The sequence below is a fragment of the Physeter macrocephalus genome, chromosome 20, assembly GCF_002837175.3.
Source record: "Physeter macrocephalus isolate SW-GA chromosome 20, ASM283717v5, whole genome shotgun sequence".
Classification (NCBI taxonomy): domain Eukaryota; kingdom Metazoa; phylum Chordata; class Mammalia; order Artiodactyla; family Physeteridae; genus Physeter; species Physeter macrocephalus.
The window spans coordinates 57557418-57580842 of record NC_041233.1 but is presented as its reverse complement, the minus strand read 5'-3'; the positions used below and the strand labels follow the sequence as shown (position 1 = coordinate 57580842).

At 45.9% G+C, this 23425-nt stretch overlaps 1 protein-coding gene across 3 annotated transcripts in view; it reads left to right on the top strand.

Annotated features, from left to right (window-relative positions):
• Positions 1–23425, top strand: part of FBXW4 (F-box and WD repeat domain containing 4) — a 96768-nt gene that overhangs the window by 66501 nt on the left and 6842 nt on the right. For 2 of the 3 annotated variants that reach the window (XM_007113649.4, XM_028481710.2), the window contains exon 6: positions 18766–18831. The exons of the other annotated variant lie outside the window; for it this stretch is intronic. In XM_007113649.4, the coding sequence (XP_007113711.3) occupies positions 18766–18831 (66 nt within the window). The remainder of the gene's footprint in view (positions 1–18765; positions 18832–23425) is intronic. 3 annotated transcript variants of the gene reach the window in all.

Sequence of the window (23425 nt, the reverse complement as noted above, 5' to 3'; positions counted from 1 at the left end):
AAAAAAAAATGAACTGAAGACTTAACTCTCTGGCTGGACCTTAAAGCTGAGTTTTGATTTTCTTGAACATCCTAGCTCCTAGCACAGGGCTGGCTTGGATAGCCTTCAGGTACTTGTTGAAAGAATGAGGCCCCTATCTCTGCCTGTCTCCAGCTCAGGAATTGCCCAGGAAAGGCCTTGTTCTGGGCACCTCTTTCCCAAGGCTGTGACTGGGCCCATGTTCTCTGTCCTCCCAGGAGCCAAATACCTACACCTGGGAGTCGAGCCACAGTCACAGCTTTCCACCTCAGGATAGTCGGCACCTGAGGGCTGAATGGCCGGCAGCCACCTACTGGCCCTGGGCTAAGAATGGTCTGGTGGGAGGTGGTGAAGGATGGACTTGCTAATCTCCTCAGTGTTCTTCTTCATGTTGCTTGGGTGGGGGTGAGGTATGGTGACGCAGCAGGAAAGGAATCAGTGGCCTGGGCTGGCACATGCTTTCTTGGTATCTGGCTTGGCTGATATGGCTTATGGTGGGACTCTCCAGTTGGCAAAACCCCACCCCTCAAATTTCTTCTCCCCAAGGAGAAGCACAAGTTGGAAAGATAAGGTGATCTCATTTTATCTTATCTGGGGAGGGCAGTAGACTTATATGTCAAAAGTCTGTAATTTGGTAATTTATAGGTGTGTATGCACACGTGTCCCCACAGATCACAGGTGGCATAGGTAGGTAGGTACCGTACCCCACATCTTGGTACTTTAAGGGAGGTTCTGGTGGTGCTGATGGTGGGCATGACGTTGAGTCAGGTACTGCCCTGGCCCCAGTGCTTCCCTGTGGCTCCTGATGTGTTTGGCCTTTATTCCAGTGTTGCAAAGAGGTGAAATGAAACATCGAGGGGTTGACTTTTCCCAGAAAACAAATATGCCAAGTTCTTTGCCTAGTAAGGGGAGTTAGGAGGTAGAATTTGGTGCCTTCAGGCTGGCCGTGGGGAGATGAGGGCTGCTGACAAAGTCCTGAGCAGGAGCATGGAGGTGAGGTTTTATGGAGAGCAAGGACTGGGTGGAATTTGGCGGTCTTGGGTGGTTGTGGAATAGCTTGGAGAGAAGCAGGAACGGGGAGCTGCTCACTGTGTTTAGCTCCACACGGTAACTACCTGTAAGGAGATGGGTCTTTGGAGGAACCTGAAGCTCAAATGCTTGTCATGTTTTGCTTCAAATTTTTTATAGGTGTATATGTATAGATACACATAAACACATGTACACATGTGTCTATTCATGCAATATATAGTGATATGTTTATAGCATTTTTATATAACATCTGATATTATTTATTATTTTATGCTCCAGAATGTGGTTGTCCATGAATGGGCCCTGGTTTCCTCATACTTAATTTCTGATTTATGTCTTCAAATGTCTTTGTGATCTAGGGCCAGCTTCATTTAAAAAAAAAAAAAAAAAAAAGAGTAAGGGGAATTCCCTGGCAGTCCACTGGTTAGGACTCTGTGCTTCCACTGTAGGGGACACAGGTTCGATTCCTGGCTGGAGAACTAAGATCCCGCATGCCACACTGTGTGGCCAGAAAGAAAAAAGAGTGAGAGAGTTTTGGGGGGGGACTGCTTTAGGTATATGTGGGGGTTTTTTTTCACATCTTTATTGGAGTACAATTGCTTTACAATGTTGTGTTAGTTTCTGCTGTACAACAAAGTGAATCAGCTATATGTATGCATATATCCCCATATCCCCTCCCTCTTGAACCTCCCTCCCATCCTCCCTATCCCACCCCTCTAGGTCGTCACAAAGCACCGAGTTGATCTCCCTGTGCTATGCAGCAGCTTCCCACTAGCCATCCATTTTACATTTGGTAGTGTATATATGTCAATACTACTGTCTCACTTCGTCCCAGCTTCCCTTTCCCTGCCCGCCTTGTCCTCAAGTCCGTTCTCTATGTCTTTGTCTTTACTCCTGCCCCTGCCACTAGGTTCATCAGTACTGTTTCTTTTGATTCCATATATATGCATTAGCACACACGGTATTTGTTTTTCTCTTTCTTTTTTTTTTTTTTTTTTTAATAAAATTTTTCTCCGGCTTGTCATTTGTGTTTGTGTGTGTGTGTGTTTTGTTTGTTTATTTTTGGCTGCATTGGGTCTCTGTTGCTGCACGTGGGTTTTCTCTAGTTGCAGCGAGCGGGGGGCTACTCTTTGTTGCGATGCACAGGCCTTTCATTGTGGTGGCTTCTATTGTTGTGGAGCACAGGCTCTAGGCGTGTGGGCTTCAGTAGTTGCAGCATGCGGGCTCAGTAGGTGCAGCACACAAGCTATAGGGTGCGCAGGCTTCAGTAGTTGTGGCACGCGGGCTTAGTTGCTTCACAGCATGTGGGATCTTCCCGGACGAGGGATTGAACCCGTGTCCTCTGCATTGGCAGGTGGATTCTTAACCACTGTGCCACCAGGGAAGTCCCTGTTTTTCTCTTTCTGACTTACTTCACTCTGTATGACAGAATGTGGGTTTTTTGGTTTTATTTTTGTTTTTTAAGAAAAGCAAAATTTTACATCCTATGTGTGAACTTTCTGCTTGGTTCCTTCTTCATTTTTTGGTATTTGTCACTCAGAGGGATTCAGCAGTGGAATATTTGAGATTGCTCATAGGGTCAGATTTATTTTTCCCTTGGTTTTGGTACCATTGGTACTGGGTCAAGATAAGAAAGAGATAAAAGAAGTAACAAAGGAATTGCTTGGGGTTACAAAGTTTTAATTTTGGGTGGGTGTATTTTTAAACTTTTAATTTTGAAAAATTTCAAACATACACAAAGAGAAAATAGTAAAATTAACTCCTGTGTTTTCATCACTATTTTAATTATTTTGTGTGTCTTTATTCAAGTCAGGTAAGTGCCTGGAAAGTATCATTAAACTGCCTGTTTCTCAGATGCCTCGCACCGTAGTTGTTGAAAATGGAAGGGTCTGAGAGTGGACCAAACTCTGTCCTGTCAGAGTGAGCCTGGTGGTTTCAGGCAGAACTTTCACTCTCATCAGTTTGTAAAAAGGAATCCCAGAGGCCAGATCTCTGAAGATCAGGGCTTTCTTCCTTAGAAACTGTAATCCCATCCCTCAAGCAGCATCCTTGTTATCTGCTCTTGTACAGAATGTCTTCCCCACCCACCGCTGTGTGGGAGAGTAGATATTTTTCCCTCCCGGTGCTCTCCTTGGGCCTAAGTATAAGAGAACACCTCATCCCCCGTCTGAAGTTCCAGGCCAGACGGTGTTGCCCTGTTTATCTGCTCTCCTAGCAGACCCACCAGCTGTTGATTTCATGGTCGAGGTGTGTATTCTTAGTCAGGCCTCAAGGTGTCCCATAGGTGCCTGGCAAGGCCCTTAGGTCATCTGTCAGTGAGGGCATTCAGGTGGGTGAGAAGCCCAGTGACTACTGAATAGAGAGGTTCTATAGTGGTCAGGACAAATTGGTTGGAAGTGACAGAAACCAAATTCACATTAACTTGAATAAAACTGGGAATGTTTGGCTCATAAATCCAAGGGCAAAGCTGAGCAACCAAGTCAAAGGAAGAGCACAAATGCAGCGGGGCTCAGGAATATCTGAACCCAGAGACCACAGTGCTGCCAAGACTTACCCTTCTGGGGTGCTCATCTCTGTTTCTTCTTCTTTTTTTTTTTTTTTTTTTCTGTTTCCTCTTTGATCTCAGCTCCTTCCTTTTTCTCTGCCAAGAGCTTCCCAGTTTGGCAGCTCGTAGATTAGGTCATGGAGAGTGACTGGCATCCAAAAACCCTAGGGCAGAGACTCACTGGCCCTGCTTGGGTCAGCTGCCCACACCTTGACCAGTTAACTGTGGCCAGGGAGGGAGAGTATGTAAGAACATGGGAAGTCGCTCAGGAATCCCCTGTATGGAGAGAGCGTATAGTGCAGACAGAACAATCAGTGTCTAGTATTTTCATAAAGGGCAAATTACTCCTTGACATCCAGTCCCAAAGTGTCTAGGTGGATGGCATTAGTATGTGGATGGTAACTGAGCTCAGAGCCTTGGCCGCCAGCTCTCAAAGTCAGTCAGTCTGGAGGGAGCTGTGGCACTACAGCCTTCTACCTCCTCTTTCTCACTTCATTACTGCTCTGCTGCTTAGAGATTCCACCTCTGTAAGCTGTTGATGGTGTCCTTAGAAAAACCTGCCATTTTCCTCACGTGACATGCATAGGGGAAAGAACCTGACTGTAGACACAGGAAGTTGGACAAATGAGCAGTGGCCCAGGACCCTCCCAGTGGGGCAGAGAGAGACTGGAGCCAAGTCCTGGGATGGCACAGACCTGACCTGGCTGGGCCTCCTCCAGAGGAAAATGACTAGCAGGTGACCTGCATTAGGCTCCAGGACTCCAGCAGAACAGGATGGAACCACAGAGACTCCTGCCTCTCTCCTCCTCAGTGCCATTGTCGAGAGGGCAGGAAATCTTGGGGAGGAACAAAGTTCAAGTTCAGGATTCCTGGTGCTGCCAACTAATCTGGAAACAAGGAAGTTCCTTGGAACTTCGCCTTCCTGAGAAGCCCTGTAATGGAAGTCTTGCAGGAAAGGACCTCAGTATTCTTACTTTTCTACTATCTCCAGCCGTATGATTTTTCCACTTCCCCCTGTACAGTAAGCCTCAGTCTGTGCCAGCATGAGGACTCTGGGGCCTTTGGTGTCTATCATCACAGGGAAGGAGTTGACACGAGAGTTATTGGTTGAATTTTCACACCAAGCTGGTGGTCCTCCTCTACGATAGAGACCTTCTTTCTTGAGGTCTCGGTTTTTCCTACTGTGTACATAGACATAGTCCTTTCCTTTCTTCTTTTTTCCTTTCTTCTTTTCATGGATCCCACTTTTATAGCCCTGTTGTGTATAATTTATGATGCATAGCAGGCCATACTGGCCTATCAGCTTCCATGACACCCCCTTCCCTCTCCTTGACCACTCCTCTACCACTAATAGCCTTCAGGGTAATGGTGGAAAATGCCACAGAAATCAGACCAGGTTGAGGAGTACAGAGCTTCATCTCCCCTTCTCCTCCCCCTGTTTTGATGGAAGAGAAGTGATCCAGGGATGCACATGGTGGTGGTGAATCCATAGGTCAACACTCATACCCTCTGCCTCCCTTTTTTTCAGCTTGCTTGATGTCACTGTGGGCTTCTTTTTGGAAAGTCATCAGGGCCTCTTTCCCTTTAAGCCCTGTCAGAGTTATGAGGCCAGTGGATGAGGAAGCCCATGCAGTCAGGTGGTGGGTAGTGTGGGTGGGCTCTCCTGCCCTTTGATTCCTCAGAGAGAACCTCATTCTAGAAGGTCTTGATTATACTTTGATGCTTGCCACATGAAAATACCCTACATTGGTGCGTATGTAATGTTGAGAATAAAAATAAGAGCCAGGCCAGTCAATCTCTAGGGAACTCCATTGCTGGGCTTAAATGTGACAGTGGGTCAGGGACATAGGACCTCAGGATCGTAGGTCACACAGAGTCCTCTTTGACCTGTCCTCATCTCTCTTCTCTATTTGTGTTATAAACACTTAATGCTCCTGCCCATATCTGGATCAAGTCTGAATCTCAGGGTCCCTCTGTGGTTTGTTAATGTGGGCATGTTTAGGAAGAATCAGATTTTAAAATTAATTGTTGAGTTGGTATCTGGGTTATCTGTGCATCTGTCCGTTGAGCTCTACTTTCCTTTCTGTTTATAGGGCCACAGTTGGTTCTAGTGGTTCTTGTCTTCCTTCCATCTCATGCCCCTATTCAAATGCCAGCCACTGATGTTCATCAAGAAACCTGAAAAAACACCAGAGCTTGTCTGGCCTCAGTCTCCCCAGTAACACCAGACCATGTGGGCCACCCATGCCCAGGAGAAGACATTAGCAGCCTGATGACCCAGGCCTTGGGCGTGACCACTACTATGATGACAAAATGGACTGTCTAAAAGGAAAAAGTGGATTCGTTTTGAAGTTGGAAATATATTTTGTACTTAGCTAGCCAGAGCAACAGCAGTCATTGGAGTACCTAGTACAGGGCACCGTTGTGGGGTAAGCCGTGCCTTCGACCCCTGATGGGCTCCCAGCAGAGTTCAGTAGCTCACCTGTTTGAAGAAACTGGTTGTTAACCTCTTTACAGAGAGTGGTTATGAAGCAGAAGTTTAGGGAGTACATACTACAAGAGCAGGGATGAAACTGGAGTTCTCATAGGCAACTGTTTCTAGGCCTTAATCACTCAGAAGCCCTCCAGGTGAAGGGTCTCTGTCAAAGGGTGTCAGCCAGGTTCAGGAGGGAGCCATGAGACTGTGGTTTGTGTGAGATTCGGAATCACATTAAATTCAGGTGCCAGTGATATGCAACCCTTCTTTCTTTTTTATTTATTTATTTATTTATTTATGTCTGCGTTGGGTCTTCGTTGCTGTGCGCGGGCTTTCTCTAGTTGCGTTGAGTGAGGGCCACTCTTGGTTGCGGTGCGCGGGCTTCTCATTGCAGTGGCTTCTCTCATTATGGAGCATGGGCTCTAAGCGCGCGGGCTTCGGTAGTTGTGGCACACGGGCTCAGTAGTTGTGGCTTGCGGGCTCTAGAGCGCAGGCTCAGTAGTTGTGGCGCACGGGCTTAGTTGCTCCGCAGCATGTGGGATCTTCCCGGACCAGGGCTCAAACCCATGTCCCCTGCATTGGCAGGCGAATTCTTAACCACTGCGCCACCAGGGAAGTCCCCAACCCTTCTTTCAGGCAACTTAAAAATGAAATTCTTATTACCATCCTCCTTTTAATTTCTCATTTTCTATTTTGTTTTATTTTTTAGATAAGTAATATATAAATATGTTCCAATTGTAAAAAGTTCAGTTTAAAAATATATATAAATTATATAGAATTATATAAATATATATGAGAATATAAAATTAAAATTCTCTTCAGCTTCCTGTGGCCCTTCCCCCCATCCTTCCCCTTTCTTGTAGGAAGTCTGTATATGTCACTCCAGATCTTTTAATTTGAAGCGAACATCAGACATCATATAATTTCATGAGTGTGTATGTGTATCTGTATACACACACAAATACGTGGTTTTGCTTTGTTTTAGGCTCACAATATGCATTCGTTCTGCAACTTGAATTCTTCCTATGGGACCCATGTGGCTTAGAGGTCCTTTGCTGTCAGAACACATTCTTTTTACTGCTGCATTCTAATTCAGAATAATATAGATGCACCATCATTTACTTAGCCATCCTGCTGTTGATAGACACTTAGGGTGTTTTCAGTTGTTTGCTATTACCAACAGTGCCTCAGGAAGCATCTGTGTACTTGCCTATTTGTACATATAGTCAGATATTTTTCTAGGAAAGATACTTAGAAAAAACTTGCTGGATTGAGGGGTAAGTACATTTAAAAGTTTTTAGATGCTGCCAAATTGCCCTCCAGTTGGATTATATCAGATTATATACTCCACAAACAGAGTATACAAATACCTATTTCCTCTTATCCAGTACTTATCAATACTGAATAATATCAGGTTTAAAAAAATTTTTTTTTGTTTCTCTAGAGGGTAAAAAATGATATCTAATTTTGGGAGTGAGTATAGAATAGTGATTAAGAACTGGACTCTAGAGCCCAACTGGCTGAGGTCAAATCATGAGTCTTCCCACATGCTAGTTGTGTGACCTTAGAGAGTTACTTAACCTCTCTATTCCTCAATTTCCTCATCTGTAAAAGGGGGATGATAGTGGTAGTACATACCTCATAGTGACTTAAAAAAATTTTTTTATTATGGAAAAATTCAAAATACGCCAAAGTAGAATAATTATCAACTCTTGGCCAATTTTGCTTCATCAATACTGCCCGCACACTCCCTTCCCATATTATGTTGTAGCAGATACCAGGCATATAAATAAATATTTCAGTGTATATTCTAAAAGATAGTGATGCTTTTAAAATGGAATTATAATACCATTATCATACCTAGAAAAATATCATCAAATATGTAGGATTTTTTTTTTTTTTTGCCACCCTGCATGGCATGCAGGATTTAGTTACCAGACCAGGGATTGAACCCGTGCCCCCTGCAGTGGAAGCATGGCGTCTTAACCACTGGACCACCAGGGAAGTCCCTGTAGGAATGTTTTGAGGGTTAAATGAACTAATTATATAAAGTGATTAGAACAGTACCTGGTATGTGGTAATTGCTATATGTGTTTGCAGTTATTTTTCATTGTTTTCTGATTTGCAATTTTTTGATTACTAGGAGGTTTAACATTACTTCATGTGGTTTTTTTTGGCCAGGTATATATTTTTTTTCTATAAATTACTTACTGAAAATTTTTGCTCATTCATCTATTTTTTTCCCCTGCGATTTATAGGATATCTTTATATGTTCTGGGTATTAATCTTTTGACTACTACATATATTTGGTAATTCCTTTCAGCCTGTTGTTTACAGTGTCTGCTGTTGTGTAGAAGTTTTTGTAATTTGGAGGTTAGTTCTGTCATCTTTGCCCTATGGCTTCAGAGTTTTGTTTTGTCTTATGAATGTCTATCCTACTTCAAGACTGTAAAACTATTTTCCTGTATTTTCTTCTAACACGTTTATGGGTTTTCTGTGTAGTTTTTAAAAATGTTCATGTCCTTAATCCATCTGGAATTGATGTCTGCTGAGGTAGGGCTCTAATTTTTTTTTTTTCCAAATGTGTGTCCTGTGGTTTCTATTACCATTTATTGATTAGTTCATCTTTCATCCACTGTCTTTATTATTTTTTTAATAGATATTTATTTATTTGGCTGCGCCGGGTCTTAGTTGCAGCATGCGGGATCTTTAGTTTTGGCGCGTGGGCTCTTTGTCGCAGCATGTGGGATCTAGTTCCCTGACCAGGGATCAAACCCCCGCCCTCTTCATTGGGAGCATGGAGTCTTAACCACTGGACCACCAGGGAAGTCCCTTCATCCACTGTCTTTAAATGCCACATTTAGGATCTGCTGATACCCTACAAATATATGGGTATGACTCTGGATTCTTTATTCTGATCCATTGATCTGTTTGTCTATTCTAGCATTGATATCATGGTCAAGTGACTTGATTCTCATTGTTCTTGTAAAAATATTTCTTGGCTCTTCTTGTGCATTTTCTCTTCCAGATGAATTTTAGAATCAACTGATTAAGTAAAAAATCTTGTTTGGATGGAACTGTATTGAATTTATAGATTAATTAGGGGAGAACTGACAATTATAATCTTGAGGCTTCCCATCCAGGAACATGATATATCTCTCCACTTATGCAGCAATTCTATGTCCATTAGTAAAGGATATAGCAGAGTATTTTCATATGGGGCTGTCTTGGTTTTTTGTTTGTTTTTGTTTTGTTTCGTTAGATTTATTCTTGGCTATTTTACAAAGAAATTGTAAAGAAGTAATTCTTTTTTGAGAATGGATTTCTAATTTAATTTTGGTTGGTGGTTGCTGGTGTACAGTAGCTCACATCTGTGGGTATTTGCTGTGTGCCATACACTGCTTTAAGCATCTTATCTCATATAATTTTCACAGTAAGCCTGTGCCTAGATCCTAATATTATTTCTGTTTTATAGATAAAGAAACTGGGCTTTAGAGCCCAGTTAAATTGCTCATGCAAGATCACATGGTTACTGGGTGGCAGAGACAGCAGCCCTGAGCCCGCACTCCTTTCCACTATCATCCACAGCATGCCCTCCGCCTCATCCTACTCTGGAATTTGTTGCAATAGTTTTAGTTGAGTCTTTTGGATTTTCTAGGTAGAGAGTTATAGTGTCTGCAAATAAAGACCATATATATTTCTTCTTTTTCCATGCATCTTGTTAGGTACATAGTTTTGTGAATCAATGTTCATCATTTCTCAGGAAGTCTGACCCGGTCAGTTTTTCCTTTAGCACTGGAACATGTTGCCATTTCTTCTTCTTGGGAGTGGATGAAGCTTGTGTTTAGAGGCCATATAGATGGAAAATAGAGTGTAGAAACTCTTCTCCAACATATCTTGTTAAATTCAATAGATTGAATGAACATATGTTACTCCATTGTACTGTGAGTCTTTGTTTTTAATGTAGTTAATTTTTTCTCTTTATTAACTCTGCTCTTCCATTGCTCAAGTTTCTAAGTTTCTGATTTTTTTAAATGATTTATTTATTTTTATTTATTTATTTTTGGCTGTGCTGGGTCTTTGTTGTGGCATGCGGGCTTCTCTAGTTGCAGTGCGTTGGCTTCTCTAGTTGTGGCGTGTGGGCTTAGTTGCCCCGTGGCATGTGGGATCTTATTTCCCCAACCAGGGATCGAACCTGCATCCCCTGCATTGGAAGGCAGATTCTTAACCACTGGACCAGCAGGGAGGTCCTTAAATTTCTGCTTCTTGAGTGGAATTGGTTTATTTGGGAAGAGCAGCCGCTACCTCAAGCCTCCACTTGTTTAGCCTGGGCCAGGGTCTTATATGCTTGGCCAGGCTGCCCTTTTACCACTGGTTAAAATGGAAAATGAACATTTTGTGTTTCTATAGAGGAATTTCCCAGCTGTTGAACTGTACTCCTCTGTGGGGCAGCAGAAAGCCTGCTTTGTTGCCCTTGTTTGTTAGAGTTGCAGTGGGAGGGTGAGCCTTGGGAGGCCCAGCCTCTGGACAGTCTTTCCAGAGCCTGACCTTTTAGGTGGCTTACTTGCACCATCCTTTCCTGATGCACATGGGCTGAGAGGGGCCTGGGTTGTGTGTGTGTGTGTGTGTGTGTGTGTGTGTGTGTGTGTGTGTGTGACAGACAGATAGACAAAACAGGCAGGCAGACAGACGGACACTAGGACAGGTGTTCCAGGCCTCTGCCCACTGTGGGAATCAGGAGTCAGTCTTGCTCTCTACTGGCCGGCACCTAATTGGGAGAAAGATCCCTCCCTTCTGATCTGGGGCTTCCTGTCGTAACCTTAGGCTACTCGTCCATCCCAAAGCTTCAGCCCAAGGTGTGCCAGGACCACCATTGCTGACACCTGCTCCAGCAGGCAGCTCATTATCGGGTCTACTTGTTCTTGGCCGTGAGTCAGTGGGCAGGAATGTCTGGTTATTTTGTGTTTTCTCTCACAAGATGTAAATAATATGCTTTTCCCTTTAAAAAGTAGCACATGCTCATTAAAGAAGATCTGGAAAATAAAATTTAAAAGAAGAAAGAATTGCTAATCACTCTGTTACCCAAATACAGTCACTTAAAGCATTTTAGTGTGTTTCCTTCCACTCTTTCCTTTTCTACCCACAGGCTATTTTTTAAATTGAGGTATCACATTATATTAGTTTCACATGTACAACACAATGATTTGATATTAGTATACAGTGCAAAATGATCACTACAATAAGTCTAGTTACCATCCGTCATCTCACATAGTTACAAGAATTTTTTTCTTGATGAGAACTTTTAAGGTTTACTCTCTTAGCAACTTTCAGATATGCAACACAGTGTTATTAACTATAGTCACCATGCTGCACATTACCTCCCCATGACTTATTTTATAACTGGAAGTTTGTACCTTTTGGCCCCCTTCACCCATTTCTCCCATCCCCTACCTCCTCCCCTTTGGCAACTACCAGTCTGTTCCTTGTATCTATGAACTTGGTTTTTCATTTTGTTTTGTTTTGATTTGATTTGTTTGTTTGCTTGTTTTTTATACATTCCACATATAAGTGAAATCATATAGTATTTGTCTTTCTCTGCCTGACTTATGTCACTTAGCATAATACCTCAAGACCCATCCATGTCACAAATGGCAAGATTCCATTTTTTTATGGCTGAGTAGTATTCCATTGTATATATGGATACCACATCTTCTTTATCCATTTATGCACCAAGGCACACTTAGGTTGTTTTTATGTCTTGGCTATTGTAAATAAGGCTTCAGTGAACATGGGGGTGCATATATCTTTTCAAATTAGTTTTTTGTTTGTTTGTTTTGTTTTTTGTTTTTTTTGGCTGTGTTGGGTCTTCGTTTCTGTGCGAGGGCTTTCTCTAGTTGTGGCAAGCGGGGGCTGCTCTTCATCGCGGTGCGCGGGCCTCTCACTATCGCGGCCTCTCTTGTTGCGGTGCACAGGCTCCAGACCCGCAGGCTCAGTAGTTGTGGCTCACGGGCCTAGTTGCTCCGCAGCATGTGGGATCTTCCCAGACCAGGGCTCGAACCCGAGTCCCCTGCATTAGCAGGCAGATTCTCAACCACTGCGCCACCAGGGAAGCCCTGTTTTTGGGTTTTTTAAAAATAAATACTCAGAAGGGAATTACTTGATCATATATTAGTTCTATTTTTCATTTTTTTGAGAAAACTCCACACTGTTTTTCATAGTGGCTGCACCAATTTGCATTCCCACGAACAGTGCACGAGGGTTCCCTTTTCTCCATACCCTCACCAGCACTGGTTACCTCTTGTCTTTTTGATAATAGCCATTCTAACAGGTGTGAGGTGATATCTCATTGTGGTTTGGATTTGTGTTTCCCTGATGATTAGCGATGTTTAGCATCTTTTCATGTGCCTGTTGGCCATCTCTATGTCTGCTTTGGAAAAATGTCTGTTCAGGTCCTCTGCCCATTTTCTAATCAGATTGTTTGGTTTTTTGCAATTGAGTTGTAAAATTGCAACTTTATATATATGTAATATATATATAATATAAATATATATCCAAAATTATATATTTTGGATATTAACCCCTTATTGGATACATGCTTTGCAAATATTTTCTCCTGTTCAGTAGGTTGCCTTTTCATTTTGTTGATCATTTCCTTTGCTGTGCAGAAGCTTGTTAGTTTGATGTGGTCCCACTTGTTTATTTTTGCTTTTGTTGTTTTTGTTTTGGAGTCAGATCCAAAAAATCATTGCTAAGACTGGTGTCAAGGAGCTTATGGCCTATGTTTTCTTCTAGGAGTTTTATGGTTTCAGATCTCACATTCAAGTCTTTAATCCATTTTGAGTTAATTTTTGTGTATAGGATAGTCTAGTTTCATTCTTTTTCAAGTAGCTCTCCAGTTTTCTCAACACCATTTATTGAAGAGACTGTCCTTTCCCCCATTTTATATTCTTGCCTCCTTTGTAATTTAAAAAAATTGGTCTTATTATCCTTTAGTTTTATGAACAAAGTTGTGTTTACCTTCCCCTCACAAGCTATTTTTAAAATAGTTCTGTTAATGCTGTTTGTACCCTACTTTTTTTTCTTATATAGTATCATAAATGTCTATATTCTTTGGGAACATCATTTTAAATGTTTGTGTAATATTCCATTAAGTAGAGGGACCATCATTTATTCAACATGTTTTCTGTCTTGACCCCTTGAAGACAAGGCACATCCTTCTTTCCCTTTTAATCCATATTGATTCAATCACCCATGAAGTGGGCTAACCTTCTTTTGAATTTATATTTTCTATCTGCACCATCTCTTTGAGGTAGTGGTATGCCAGTTTTTATGTGAAATGGAACTTCTTTTCATTTGCCTTAAACTTTACTCATTCACGCTTCAGATAGGCTTCTTGGTCTTGTTATCCTTTAGCTTGATGAACGAAGTTGTGTTTACCTTCCCCTCCCTGCTCTTAAGCTTTAGTTCTGTGCGCTCCCTCCCCAGCCGTTACAGGCAGGCACTGCTATAGATGGTAGGCCCCGCAGTGTGCTCCTGCCCCCATCACTGATGTGACTCTCGGCCTTCTGGTCTGTGGACAGCATTCAGGTGTATATTTCCCCACTGCGAGGTGGGCTGTTTGCTGGTAAGAACAAGATTCCTTTGTCTTTCTTTCTTTTTTTTTTTTTTTTTTTTTTTGTGGTATGCGGGCCTCCCTCTGCTGTGGCCTCTCCCGTTGTGGAGCACAGGCTCCGGACGCGCAGGCTCAGCGGCCATGGCTCACGGGCCCAGCCGCTCCGCGGCATGTGGGATCCTCCCAGACCGGGGCGCGAACCCAGTTCCCCTGCACCGGCAGGCGGACGCGCAACCACTGCGCCACCAGGGAAGCCCCTGTCTTTCTTTTTTTTTCCTTCCCAAGTACATCTATTTCCCTTCCCGTTGGGTGGCCTGGGGTGCCCTGTTGGCTGGATCCTAGGAACTGGCTGCCTCACCCTTCACCTGCCCTGGACTATGTCTCTCCTCTTCCTGACTTCTGTTGACCTCCTGTTCCCACTCCACTGGTCCCTCCCTCACACTGCTGTCACTTGCACTTCTGCTCCTGGCCTCTCCTCACCCAGTGAGTTTGTGTGACCTTCGCACTGCATTCATGCTTTGGGACTTAGCCGCTATAATGATGTCAGTGGCACAGGTTAGCAGATGGCGGCAACAGCGATGAGACCTGACATGTTCTAATGACTCTCTCCTTCCCACCCTTGCTGGCCGAGCCGATGGAGGGGCAGAGGTTTCCTTGAGGCATTTTAGGAGGGGGCTGAGGGAATTCGGGGGTCCCCAGGTGCCGATGAAGCCTGTGACCTTTGCTGCTATAATATCAGTGTTTCACAAGCAGGGCGGTTCGGGAGCCCACTTGCAGCCCATCAAAAATTGATTTAATTGCAATTTTTCCTCCAATTAGGAGCACTGGAGCCTGACTAATTGGAGTAATAGAGAGTAATAAGGCTCAGATAAAAAGCCTTCCTCGGCGGCCTTTGTATCTCGTGTCAGTGCCTGTCAGAGGTCAGAGAGCTTGCATATTCTATTAGGCAGCCCGGCCTTCATTTGTACAAATTAGTTTACCCAACAGTAATTAAAATGCCAGTGCGGGTTGAAGAGAACTGAATACCCTTGATGGGCATGTTGGTGAATGATGTGACAGCTCTGGTGGCCTCCCTTGCCAAAGTGTGTCAGCCCCAGCTCAGAGGCGGCTGGGGCCTGGGCCAGCTGGGCAGCTCCAGGCCAGCCACGGGCACAGCTGCCGAGCACGCCCCTTCTGCTGCCCTTCCTCAGAGCCCCACAGTCGCTCCTTTCTTCTTCCAGGTGGAGTCGTTTGTTCACTTGTCCATTTGTTCATTCAGTAAGCATTTGAGTTTTCAATATGTGTCAAGCATGATACTAGGTGCTAGGGAGAGAACTTATGGGGCACGGGGTGTAAAATCACCTGGGCTCTGGAATTAAGACTAACTGGGTTCAAATTCTAGTCCTACTAGTTGTTCCCTACGTGAGCTAGAGCAAGTTACGTTCCTCTCTGTGTCTCAGTGTCCTCATCTGTCAAATAGGGAAAGTGGTACCTGCTACATAGAGTTACAAGGATTAGACAGGGAAATGCTTTTGAAACACTTGCTCAGAACCTGGCACGCGGGCTTCCCTGGTGGCTCAGTGGTTAAGAATCCATCTGCCAATGCAGGGGACATGGGTTCAAGCCCTGGTCCAGGAAGATCCTACATGCTGAGGAGCAACTAAGTCCGTGCACCACAACTACTGAGCCTGCGCTCTAGAGCCCGCGAGCCACAACTACTGAGCCCACGTGCCACAACTACTGAAGCCTGCGTGCCTAGACCCCGTGCTCCGCGACAAGAGAAGCCACCGCAGTGAGAAGCCCGCTCGCTGCCAGGAAGAGTAGTCCCCGCTCGCCGCAACTAGAGAAAGCCCGTGCGCAGCAACGAAGACCCAACGCAGCCAAAAATAAATAAATTAAATAAACTTAAAAAAAATTTAAAGAAGTAAAATGGCTGAGAGCCTATTAAAAAAAAAAAAGAACTTGGCACGCAGCAAGTGCTCAGTCAATTCCTAATGTAATTAAGAGGGTCTAAACTAAGGCAGAGGCAGCAGGGTCTACCTTCTATTCACCCTGCTCACACCCAACTAATTTTCCTTCATACTTTCCTCTCCTCTGTACTGTATCTTGCTATTTTCTATTCCTCAACTTGAGTACCAGAACCCCTAACTCTCCTGGTCTCTCTGATGTGAGGGCTCCTACGTCTGCTTCTTGGGCCTGATGATGATCTCTGTGATGCCAGGTTTGCCTGAGTTGGGGCCAGGAGGCCAGTACGGTAGGTTGGGGATCTGGGCAGGGTCTGGGACTGGATCCCAGACCAGAAATTGTAGAAGGCTAGCTTCTGATAAGGGCTTTCTGGTCCAAAAAGGATAGAGTTTGTGGAGTACGAATGACTTTTCGACCCTCAGGGTGAGAGAGTGCATGCACTTGTGTGAGAGCATGTGTGTCTATGTGTGTGTTGACAATTTTAGGTATTGCTGGTACTTCTCATCTGTTATCTGGTTGCACTGCTTATGAGGGACTTCACTGTTCCAACGATGTATGACTGTGTCGTGTGTCATTCAGGTCTGAGTCTGGTGATTTGGGAATTACTTCTCTAAGAAGCAGAGGGACCCCGCCCTCGCAGCTCGTGTGACTAGCTTGCCCAGCCTTGTTGGCTGTGAGCTTTGGAAGGCCCTTTCAGTTGAAGCCCACAGGTTTGTTTGGGGCACCTCTTTGGGGCCAGGCACCGTGCTGGGCACTGGAGTACACAAGAGCCACCAGACAGTTCATGATCTCAAAATGAAGATGGGAAGATAACCCCCCAAATACCATTTGTCTCATGAAGGTGAGATCAGGGTGTGGCAGGACTTAAGAGGAAGGCCAGTCAAGCCACCAAGCAGCCAGCAGCTCCTGCCTCTGCCTGTTCAGCACAGGTTTGTCATCCCTGTCCCTGGACAGTCCCTGTGGTTTGGATGTGAGACTTGGTGAACGTTCCAAGCAGGACCTGGCTCCAAATCTGCTTGACTGTTGCATACGTGGTTTTTTTGTTTTTTTTTTTTTTTTTTACTGAGTGTTATATTTGATTAAACTCTTAAGCCCTCATAAAATGCCAGGGAGACTCTCTACTCTCCCTCCTGCTCCTCCTCCCTGTTTCACATGGTTAAGCCAGGGAAAAGGGCAGCTTTGGAAAGAAATGTTCATGGCCGTCCTGTCCAGGCAATCAAGAAAGGCCCTCCTCCTGGAGGCAGAGGGCCGGGGCCGGGCCGGTGGGCAGGGACAGAGGGCAGGAGTCCAGGGCCAGGTGTTCCTATCCCCGGCCCGGCCTGCTGGGGGTCAGAGCTCTGGGAGCGGCAGGGATTCAGCTTCCAGGTGCCTCCCATCTCTCTCCATTGACTTACCTTGACGCTAAGTTAGGCCTGTTGCCTGTCAGAGGCCTGCCATAGGCCTCCTTAAGAGTTGTCTGTATGTCTGTGCTGGCACCCCTCACCTGGCCCCCTACTCCTCAAAAGTCTGGAGAGCCCAATTGCCCGCTCGAATGATTTCTAAGTGGCTATTATGTTTCCAACCCAAAGTAATTGGCTTTACCAGTTATTAATGGATTACCCTCAAGAGAAAAATGTTGGTGGGGGAGGGAAGTGAGGATAACACCTGGCTTTGTAGTTTGGGGCTTCAGTGTCCAGTGGCTGCTTCCCAGGCTGGGAGTCACTTGGGGCATGATGGAGTGGCTGTTTTAGCATGTCACTCTAGTTTAGTGGCTGCTGGCATGCCTATGGGTTGAGAGGAAGCTGGGAAGACGGAGCATGTCCCTAGAGAAGTCTTGACTTGAGGCATGGATGCTCCAGGGTGGTTCATGTGGCCTTTTTGTCAGCCTGGGGTTGAAACATAGATCCCTGCCCTGCAATTTTGATTGTAAATCAGTGGCTTGGCCAATGCCTGCCCTAACATCTCCCCATCAGCAACTAGCAGGCCAACCCCCCGCCAAGCCAAAGCCATCAGCTTCTCAGAGCTCCGACTGCGGAAATCCACCTCCCCACTGACGTGCTTGGGATCAGAGAGCCACGGGCGCTGGGCAAGGCCAGGGCCAATGGACTGCTGTCCCACATTGCTAACATGTCATTAGTATGTCCAGTTCCTCCCCCCATGCCCAGACGTGTAGGGACATGGCCCTTCCCTGCCCCAGGGCTCCTGAGTGACATAACTGCTTTCAGCTCTCTTGTTCCAGTTTAGATTTTCAAGCCCAGGGTTCCTGCAGGCTCCCCCTCCCAACCCCTTCCAAATCCTCTAACAAAGGAGTGGTCTGGCGTGTGGGTTCAAGTTCTAGTCCTAGCACTATGGCCAGCCTGGCTCATTGCACAGATTTCTTCTCACTGGGTTTGGTCCTCCACTTAAAATGAAACTCTGCAGATTGTATATGTTGAACTTTTTAGGGGTTTAAGAGAGACTCTGGGAAATACTGAGTGTTCCTTCTCTCCTGCCTCTTGACAGTGTCTGTCATTATCCTTTAAATTCTGTCTGACTCCTATCCCACTCCACAGCAGTCCTGGCTGCCTGGCCCCTCACATTCCCTACTTTCCCACCCTCACCTTTTCACGTTGTTACCCACCTTTCATAGTTCACTTTTCTCGGTTTGGTGCCTTTATACCTGCCTGGTGCTTGTACCATGTTAGCATATTCCCCCAGCTCTTAAAACCTTCGGTAAAGCCCCCCAGCCTCCCTCACGTCTGACCAGGGCATCCCCTTCCGGCGCTCAGCAGCCTATTCCCAGGAGACCATTTCTGTGGTGTGGCATTGTGAACTTGGTGTTCATACAACCGAAGCCCAACAGGCTTGCTCTCCCTTGGCCTCAGTTGCACATCTAGAGATCCATTTTTATGGTGGGCAGAGACCACCCAACCAGGTCTGAGCAGCAAACCCAGCTATTGAATCCATGGGTCCTCTGGCCAAGCAGCTCTGGGAGGTTACAGCCCTCATTGTGCTTCCATATGGTTTTCCCACAACTTCTCTGATGGCTCTCTTGGCTGCTTCTCTCATCCTGGCTTAACCCCATGATCCCCTGGAGAATGAGCACAGCACTTCCAATTGTATAGCCATTTCCGCCACAAGTTCTGACAAGCCAGACCTGACTGCTCTCCTTTTGTTTGGCAGCTCCTTTGTGACAGGGACAGCCTGTTGTGGGCACTTCTCACCCCTAAGAATCTGGGACCTCAACAGGTAAGAGATTCCTGAGCCCACCATGGCTTCCAGGGTGGGCGGGGCTGGAGCGGCTGGGAAGCAGAGGAAAGCTGGCTGAGCCAGCCCCTGGTTCAGTTGGCCGAGTGGTCCAGGAGGATGCTGGCAGGACCCTGCCCCCAAACCCACTGACAGCCTCCGCTGTGGCACGTTCGCACATGGAATCATTTGTTAGCTTGAGAGACTGTTGAAGTAATTTATAATAGGTAAATAATTTCATGTAGAATTTATGATAACAACAACAACAGTTTGGATGTATGATACTTCTTCTCTAAGGAGTGCCTGACTGTGTGGCTATATAAAATCCCATCTATCCTCAGAGATGATTTTTCTAAAATAAAGAAATTTTGGAAGTGGCCTACAGATCCGTAAGAAGAACAATACAGAACAGTTAAAATATATCCAGTTTTTATTCACAATTCTCTGCCTTGGCAGGCTTGACACATTCCCATCTGATTACCTGCCATTCTGTTGGGGTTTTTTTAATCTTTCATTTTGACATAATTATAGATTCACAGGAAGTTACAAAAGTAGGAAGGCAACGTACCTGTGTAACATCTTACATAATATCAAGTCTAGGAAGTTGACATTGGTACAGTCCACAGACCTTTATCTGATTGTACTTATTCGTGTGTGGTGTGTGTGTGTGTGTACGTATTTCTTTGCAGTTTTATCCCATGTGTAGAGTCATGTAACTGCTACCACAGTCAAGATAAAGAACTGTTTGTTCCATCAGCAAAGAGACCCCTCATGTACCCCTTTATAGTTGCACCCATCCTCCTCCACTCCTCCTTGCCCCTAACCCCTGGCAACCACTTAGGTGTTCTTCATCTCTGTCATTTTGAAAGTATTATATAAATGAAATAATATACCTTACATTTGCTTTTTTTTTTTAACTGAGCGTAATTCCCTTGAGATCCACAGAAGTTGTTTCATGTGTCAATCGTGCTTTCTTATTGCTCAGTAGTATTCCCTGGTGTGGATGTACCAAAGTTTCTTTCCCCATCGACCAGCATTCACCCACTGAAGGACGTTTGGGTTGTTCTCAATTTTCTGACTATTGCAGATCAAGCTATTATGAACATTTGCGTATAGGCTTTTGTGTGGACATACATTTTCAGTTTTCTGGGATTAATGTGGGGGAATACAATTGCTGAGTTATTGTTAAGTGTGTGTTTAGTTTTTTACCTGCCAGACTATTTTGAGTATCTTTACCACTTTATATTCTGATCCCAGTGTCTGAGAGATCTAGTTTCTTCACATTCTCAACAGCATCTGGTAGTGTCACTATTTTTTATTTTAGCTGTTTTAATGGATGTGTTATTTAATTGTAGTTTTAATTTGAATTTTCCTAATAGCTAGTGATGTTGAACAAGTTTTCTTGTGCTTATTTGCCTTCTGTATATTCTCTTTGGTGAAATGTCTGCTCATGGTTTTTGCCCATTTCTAACTGGATTGTTTGCTTTTTCACCGTTGAGGTTGCAGAGATGGGCATTTCTGCTGAAAGTCAGTTTTATTTAGTCACATAGCTGGACCTTATGCTTGGCATCAATATTGATCTGGGCCTGGGATGGCGGACAAGCTGGGGCAGGGAGGGTGTACACCACCCCACCGTGACCCAGCTTTATCTTGAAGGTTGAATAGTCTTTGGTCTCTGCCCGTGGTTGCCTTGGCAGGGATGCTTCTGGGCACAGATTTATGGTCAGGATGGCGTTCTAAGGCACCAGCTGCCTCAACAGCATTCTCTTATGAAATCCCTAGACCTCACTAACCTTAAACACTGGGTCTTTACAGAACCCAGAAAGGACCCAAATGAAAATGGGCACAAGACAGCTATGGCCTCAGTTCTCACTGAAGCCAGGCAACAAATAGCCATTGCACCCTTACGCCAGCCTGAGGCAAGGCCGCCCTGGGCATCACTTGGCTTTCCCTTCTCTCTAGCTCTCAGACTCCCCTCCTCACCACTGAGGAGCCAGGCCTTGCTTAAACATCTCTTCCATTCCCAGGAAAGCCTGGAGGACCAGTGGTGCAGGGACTGAGGGAAAGATGCCCTGGTGGAGGCATCTGCTTTCGGTGGGAGGAAACGGATGGACAGGACGACTGTCTGTAGCTGTCTTTCCCAGAGAAGCCCAAGCAGATAATAAAGCCATGTAGAAAATAGGATTAAGGTAATGAACAGGCAGGACAGAGTTTGATCTTTCAATAACGCCAAAGCCTGACTGACAGGGCCAATCTGGAAGGTGGAGCAACATGGTCGGCAGGACTCAGTTGCGGGGCGGTGTTTGGTGCTGGGTGGATTCTTTGCTTTTAACCTGTCACCGCTGAAACTTGAGGAGTTTTGGGATTTTCTCTTTTATGTGTGTGCTACAACTTGCAGGGGAGGAGTACTGGAGGGACAGTTTTGCTCAGAGCATCGCATCTCCAGGGGCTGCCCTCAGGATGATGGTGGGGGCAGGGACGTGGCTCAGAGGTGCAGGCAGCCTGCTGGGCACCAGCACACCCTCATCTGTGTCTCTCGGGTACTGGTCCTCAGGCTGCTTTTCACAGTGCCTGGAGACCTCTTTCAAGGTCACCATGGCTCCCTCAGCCCTTTGTTCATCAGGATTCCTGGAGACTCTGTTCTCCCTCTGAGCTAGGGATGGGGAGGTGTTAGTTGGAGCACGCAGGTCTGAGAGCAGCCGTGGGCACAAAGCCATTGCCTAGATGGTAGGGAACTTGGCTGTCCCCCTCTTCCTTCCTCCTTTCCTGCCCTTCTCTCTCCTAGAGCTGGGGACAGGCCCAAGGACAGGGGACTTCTAACCTGTCTAAATCAGATGGGAAGAAAGATGGAGTCCTTCACCCATTTTGGACGTGCTAGGGTGTTCCTGTTTCCGAGGATAGATGGCATTCAGGCCCAGTCCCTGGCCCCCAAGGGCTCTATCCTGAGAGACTGTGCAGATAGCCAACCACTGAAGTATCCCTAGCTAGGCCCTGAGGAACTGTGCCAAAGCCATCCTGTTCCTGAGTTTGGGTCTGGAGGAATTAAGGCCCATCTTGTGTTCTCCATCTGCATTTGATCAGGGCCCTTGGCTCAGCCCCAGGGAAGGTGTTATCTGTGTGGGGCACGCCTCCCGCTGCTGGAAGACCCCGGGGGTGGGTGGCAGTTCTGACTGGCTTGACAATACATCAAGCCAGTGATCTTCCCCTGGGTTTGCCCTTGCTGTGGATTTTACCTTTTCTGCCAAGGTACATTTGAGCTGGATCTACCATTGGTGCCCTGAGATCAGGGCACAACGGGCAACCCCAGTGGCAGTGGGGAGGCAGGCACCAGGATGGAGAGGCCTGTGATCTCAGTGTTGGAGATGTCACAGTGGGTCCAGCTGTGGTCCTAAGCCAGCCTGGGGACTGTTGGGTAAGGAAGTTGGTAGGGGTGGGTTTTGGCGACTTGGCTACTCCTAGGGCATTGAGGGTTTGAGTCCTTGGCTAGGTACTGCGCTGCTCTGTATGTGTGTGACCATATTTATGGCCCCTGCATAATCCCACCTCATCTCCCCTTCCCCTTCAGGCCCGCATCATCCCCAGTTCCCCATAACTCCTCCATTTCCATCCTTAGCCCTTAAATCTCCTCTTTCTCAGCAAAGGCAGGGGCAAAGAAGCTTCTCACATATTCTGACAGACACCCTATATTTTTCCCCTCTGAGCTTTTGCTCTAGCTGACCCCTGTGCCTGGGATACCCCCTCTCTGCCTACTGAAACCCTGCTCATTCTTCAGCATAAATAGCACCTCCACCATGAAGCCCTCCCTGATCCTCACCCCTGTGGTTGGAGTTGGTGACCCTTAGAGCATTCATAGGGCCCCCTTGATGGCCACCATGTGGCCTGGTATAGCTTCCCTTCAGGCTGGGAACTTATCTTGGAACCCTGGACTGAACACGGGAGACACATGTCACGGCATCCGATGGTGTTTGGAATGACAAGGGGTGCCTGGCTGCAACCCTTTCTAACTGTCTGCAGAAAGAACTGGTGTCCTGAGCGCAGGCTGGGCCACTCTGAGGGCACCATTAGTGCCCATCCCACCCAGGTGTGGCTTTGTCTCTGCCCCCGCCCTCCACCTCCACCTGGGGCAGGGGGCCTGGCCCTCAGTCGGGGTGATTATGGGAATTGCCCCTCTTTAAAGTACCTGCCTTCTCCTTTGAAAGTATTATTGACAGCTTTTCTCATTTTCTTTTTTCCTTACCTCTTTGAGGAACCCTGTAATTTTTCTTTCTTTCTTTCTTTCTCCCCCCACCCCTTCCCTTTTTCTTTCTTGTCCCTCTGTTGCCACCCGCCCCCCCAACTCTTTGAAATTGGCTCTCTGCCTGCTGACACCAAACTGATACTTTGCGTTTCACTTCTCCTTATCCCTTTATGGCAACAGATGTTGAAATTTTGTATCCTTTTATCTGCCCGGCTGCCCCTTCCTGTAATTACGGTCCTCTTGTTAGCAGTACAAAGTGGGCTGCCCCGCTGCCTGGCCTTTGAGCCACTGTGTCTGAACACGTGTGCATGGGCAGGTGCTGGGGCTGTGCACGCGCAGACGCGTGCGTGTGAGAGGCCT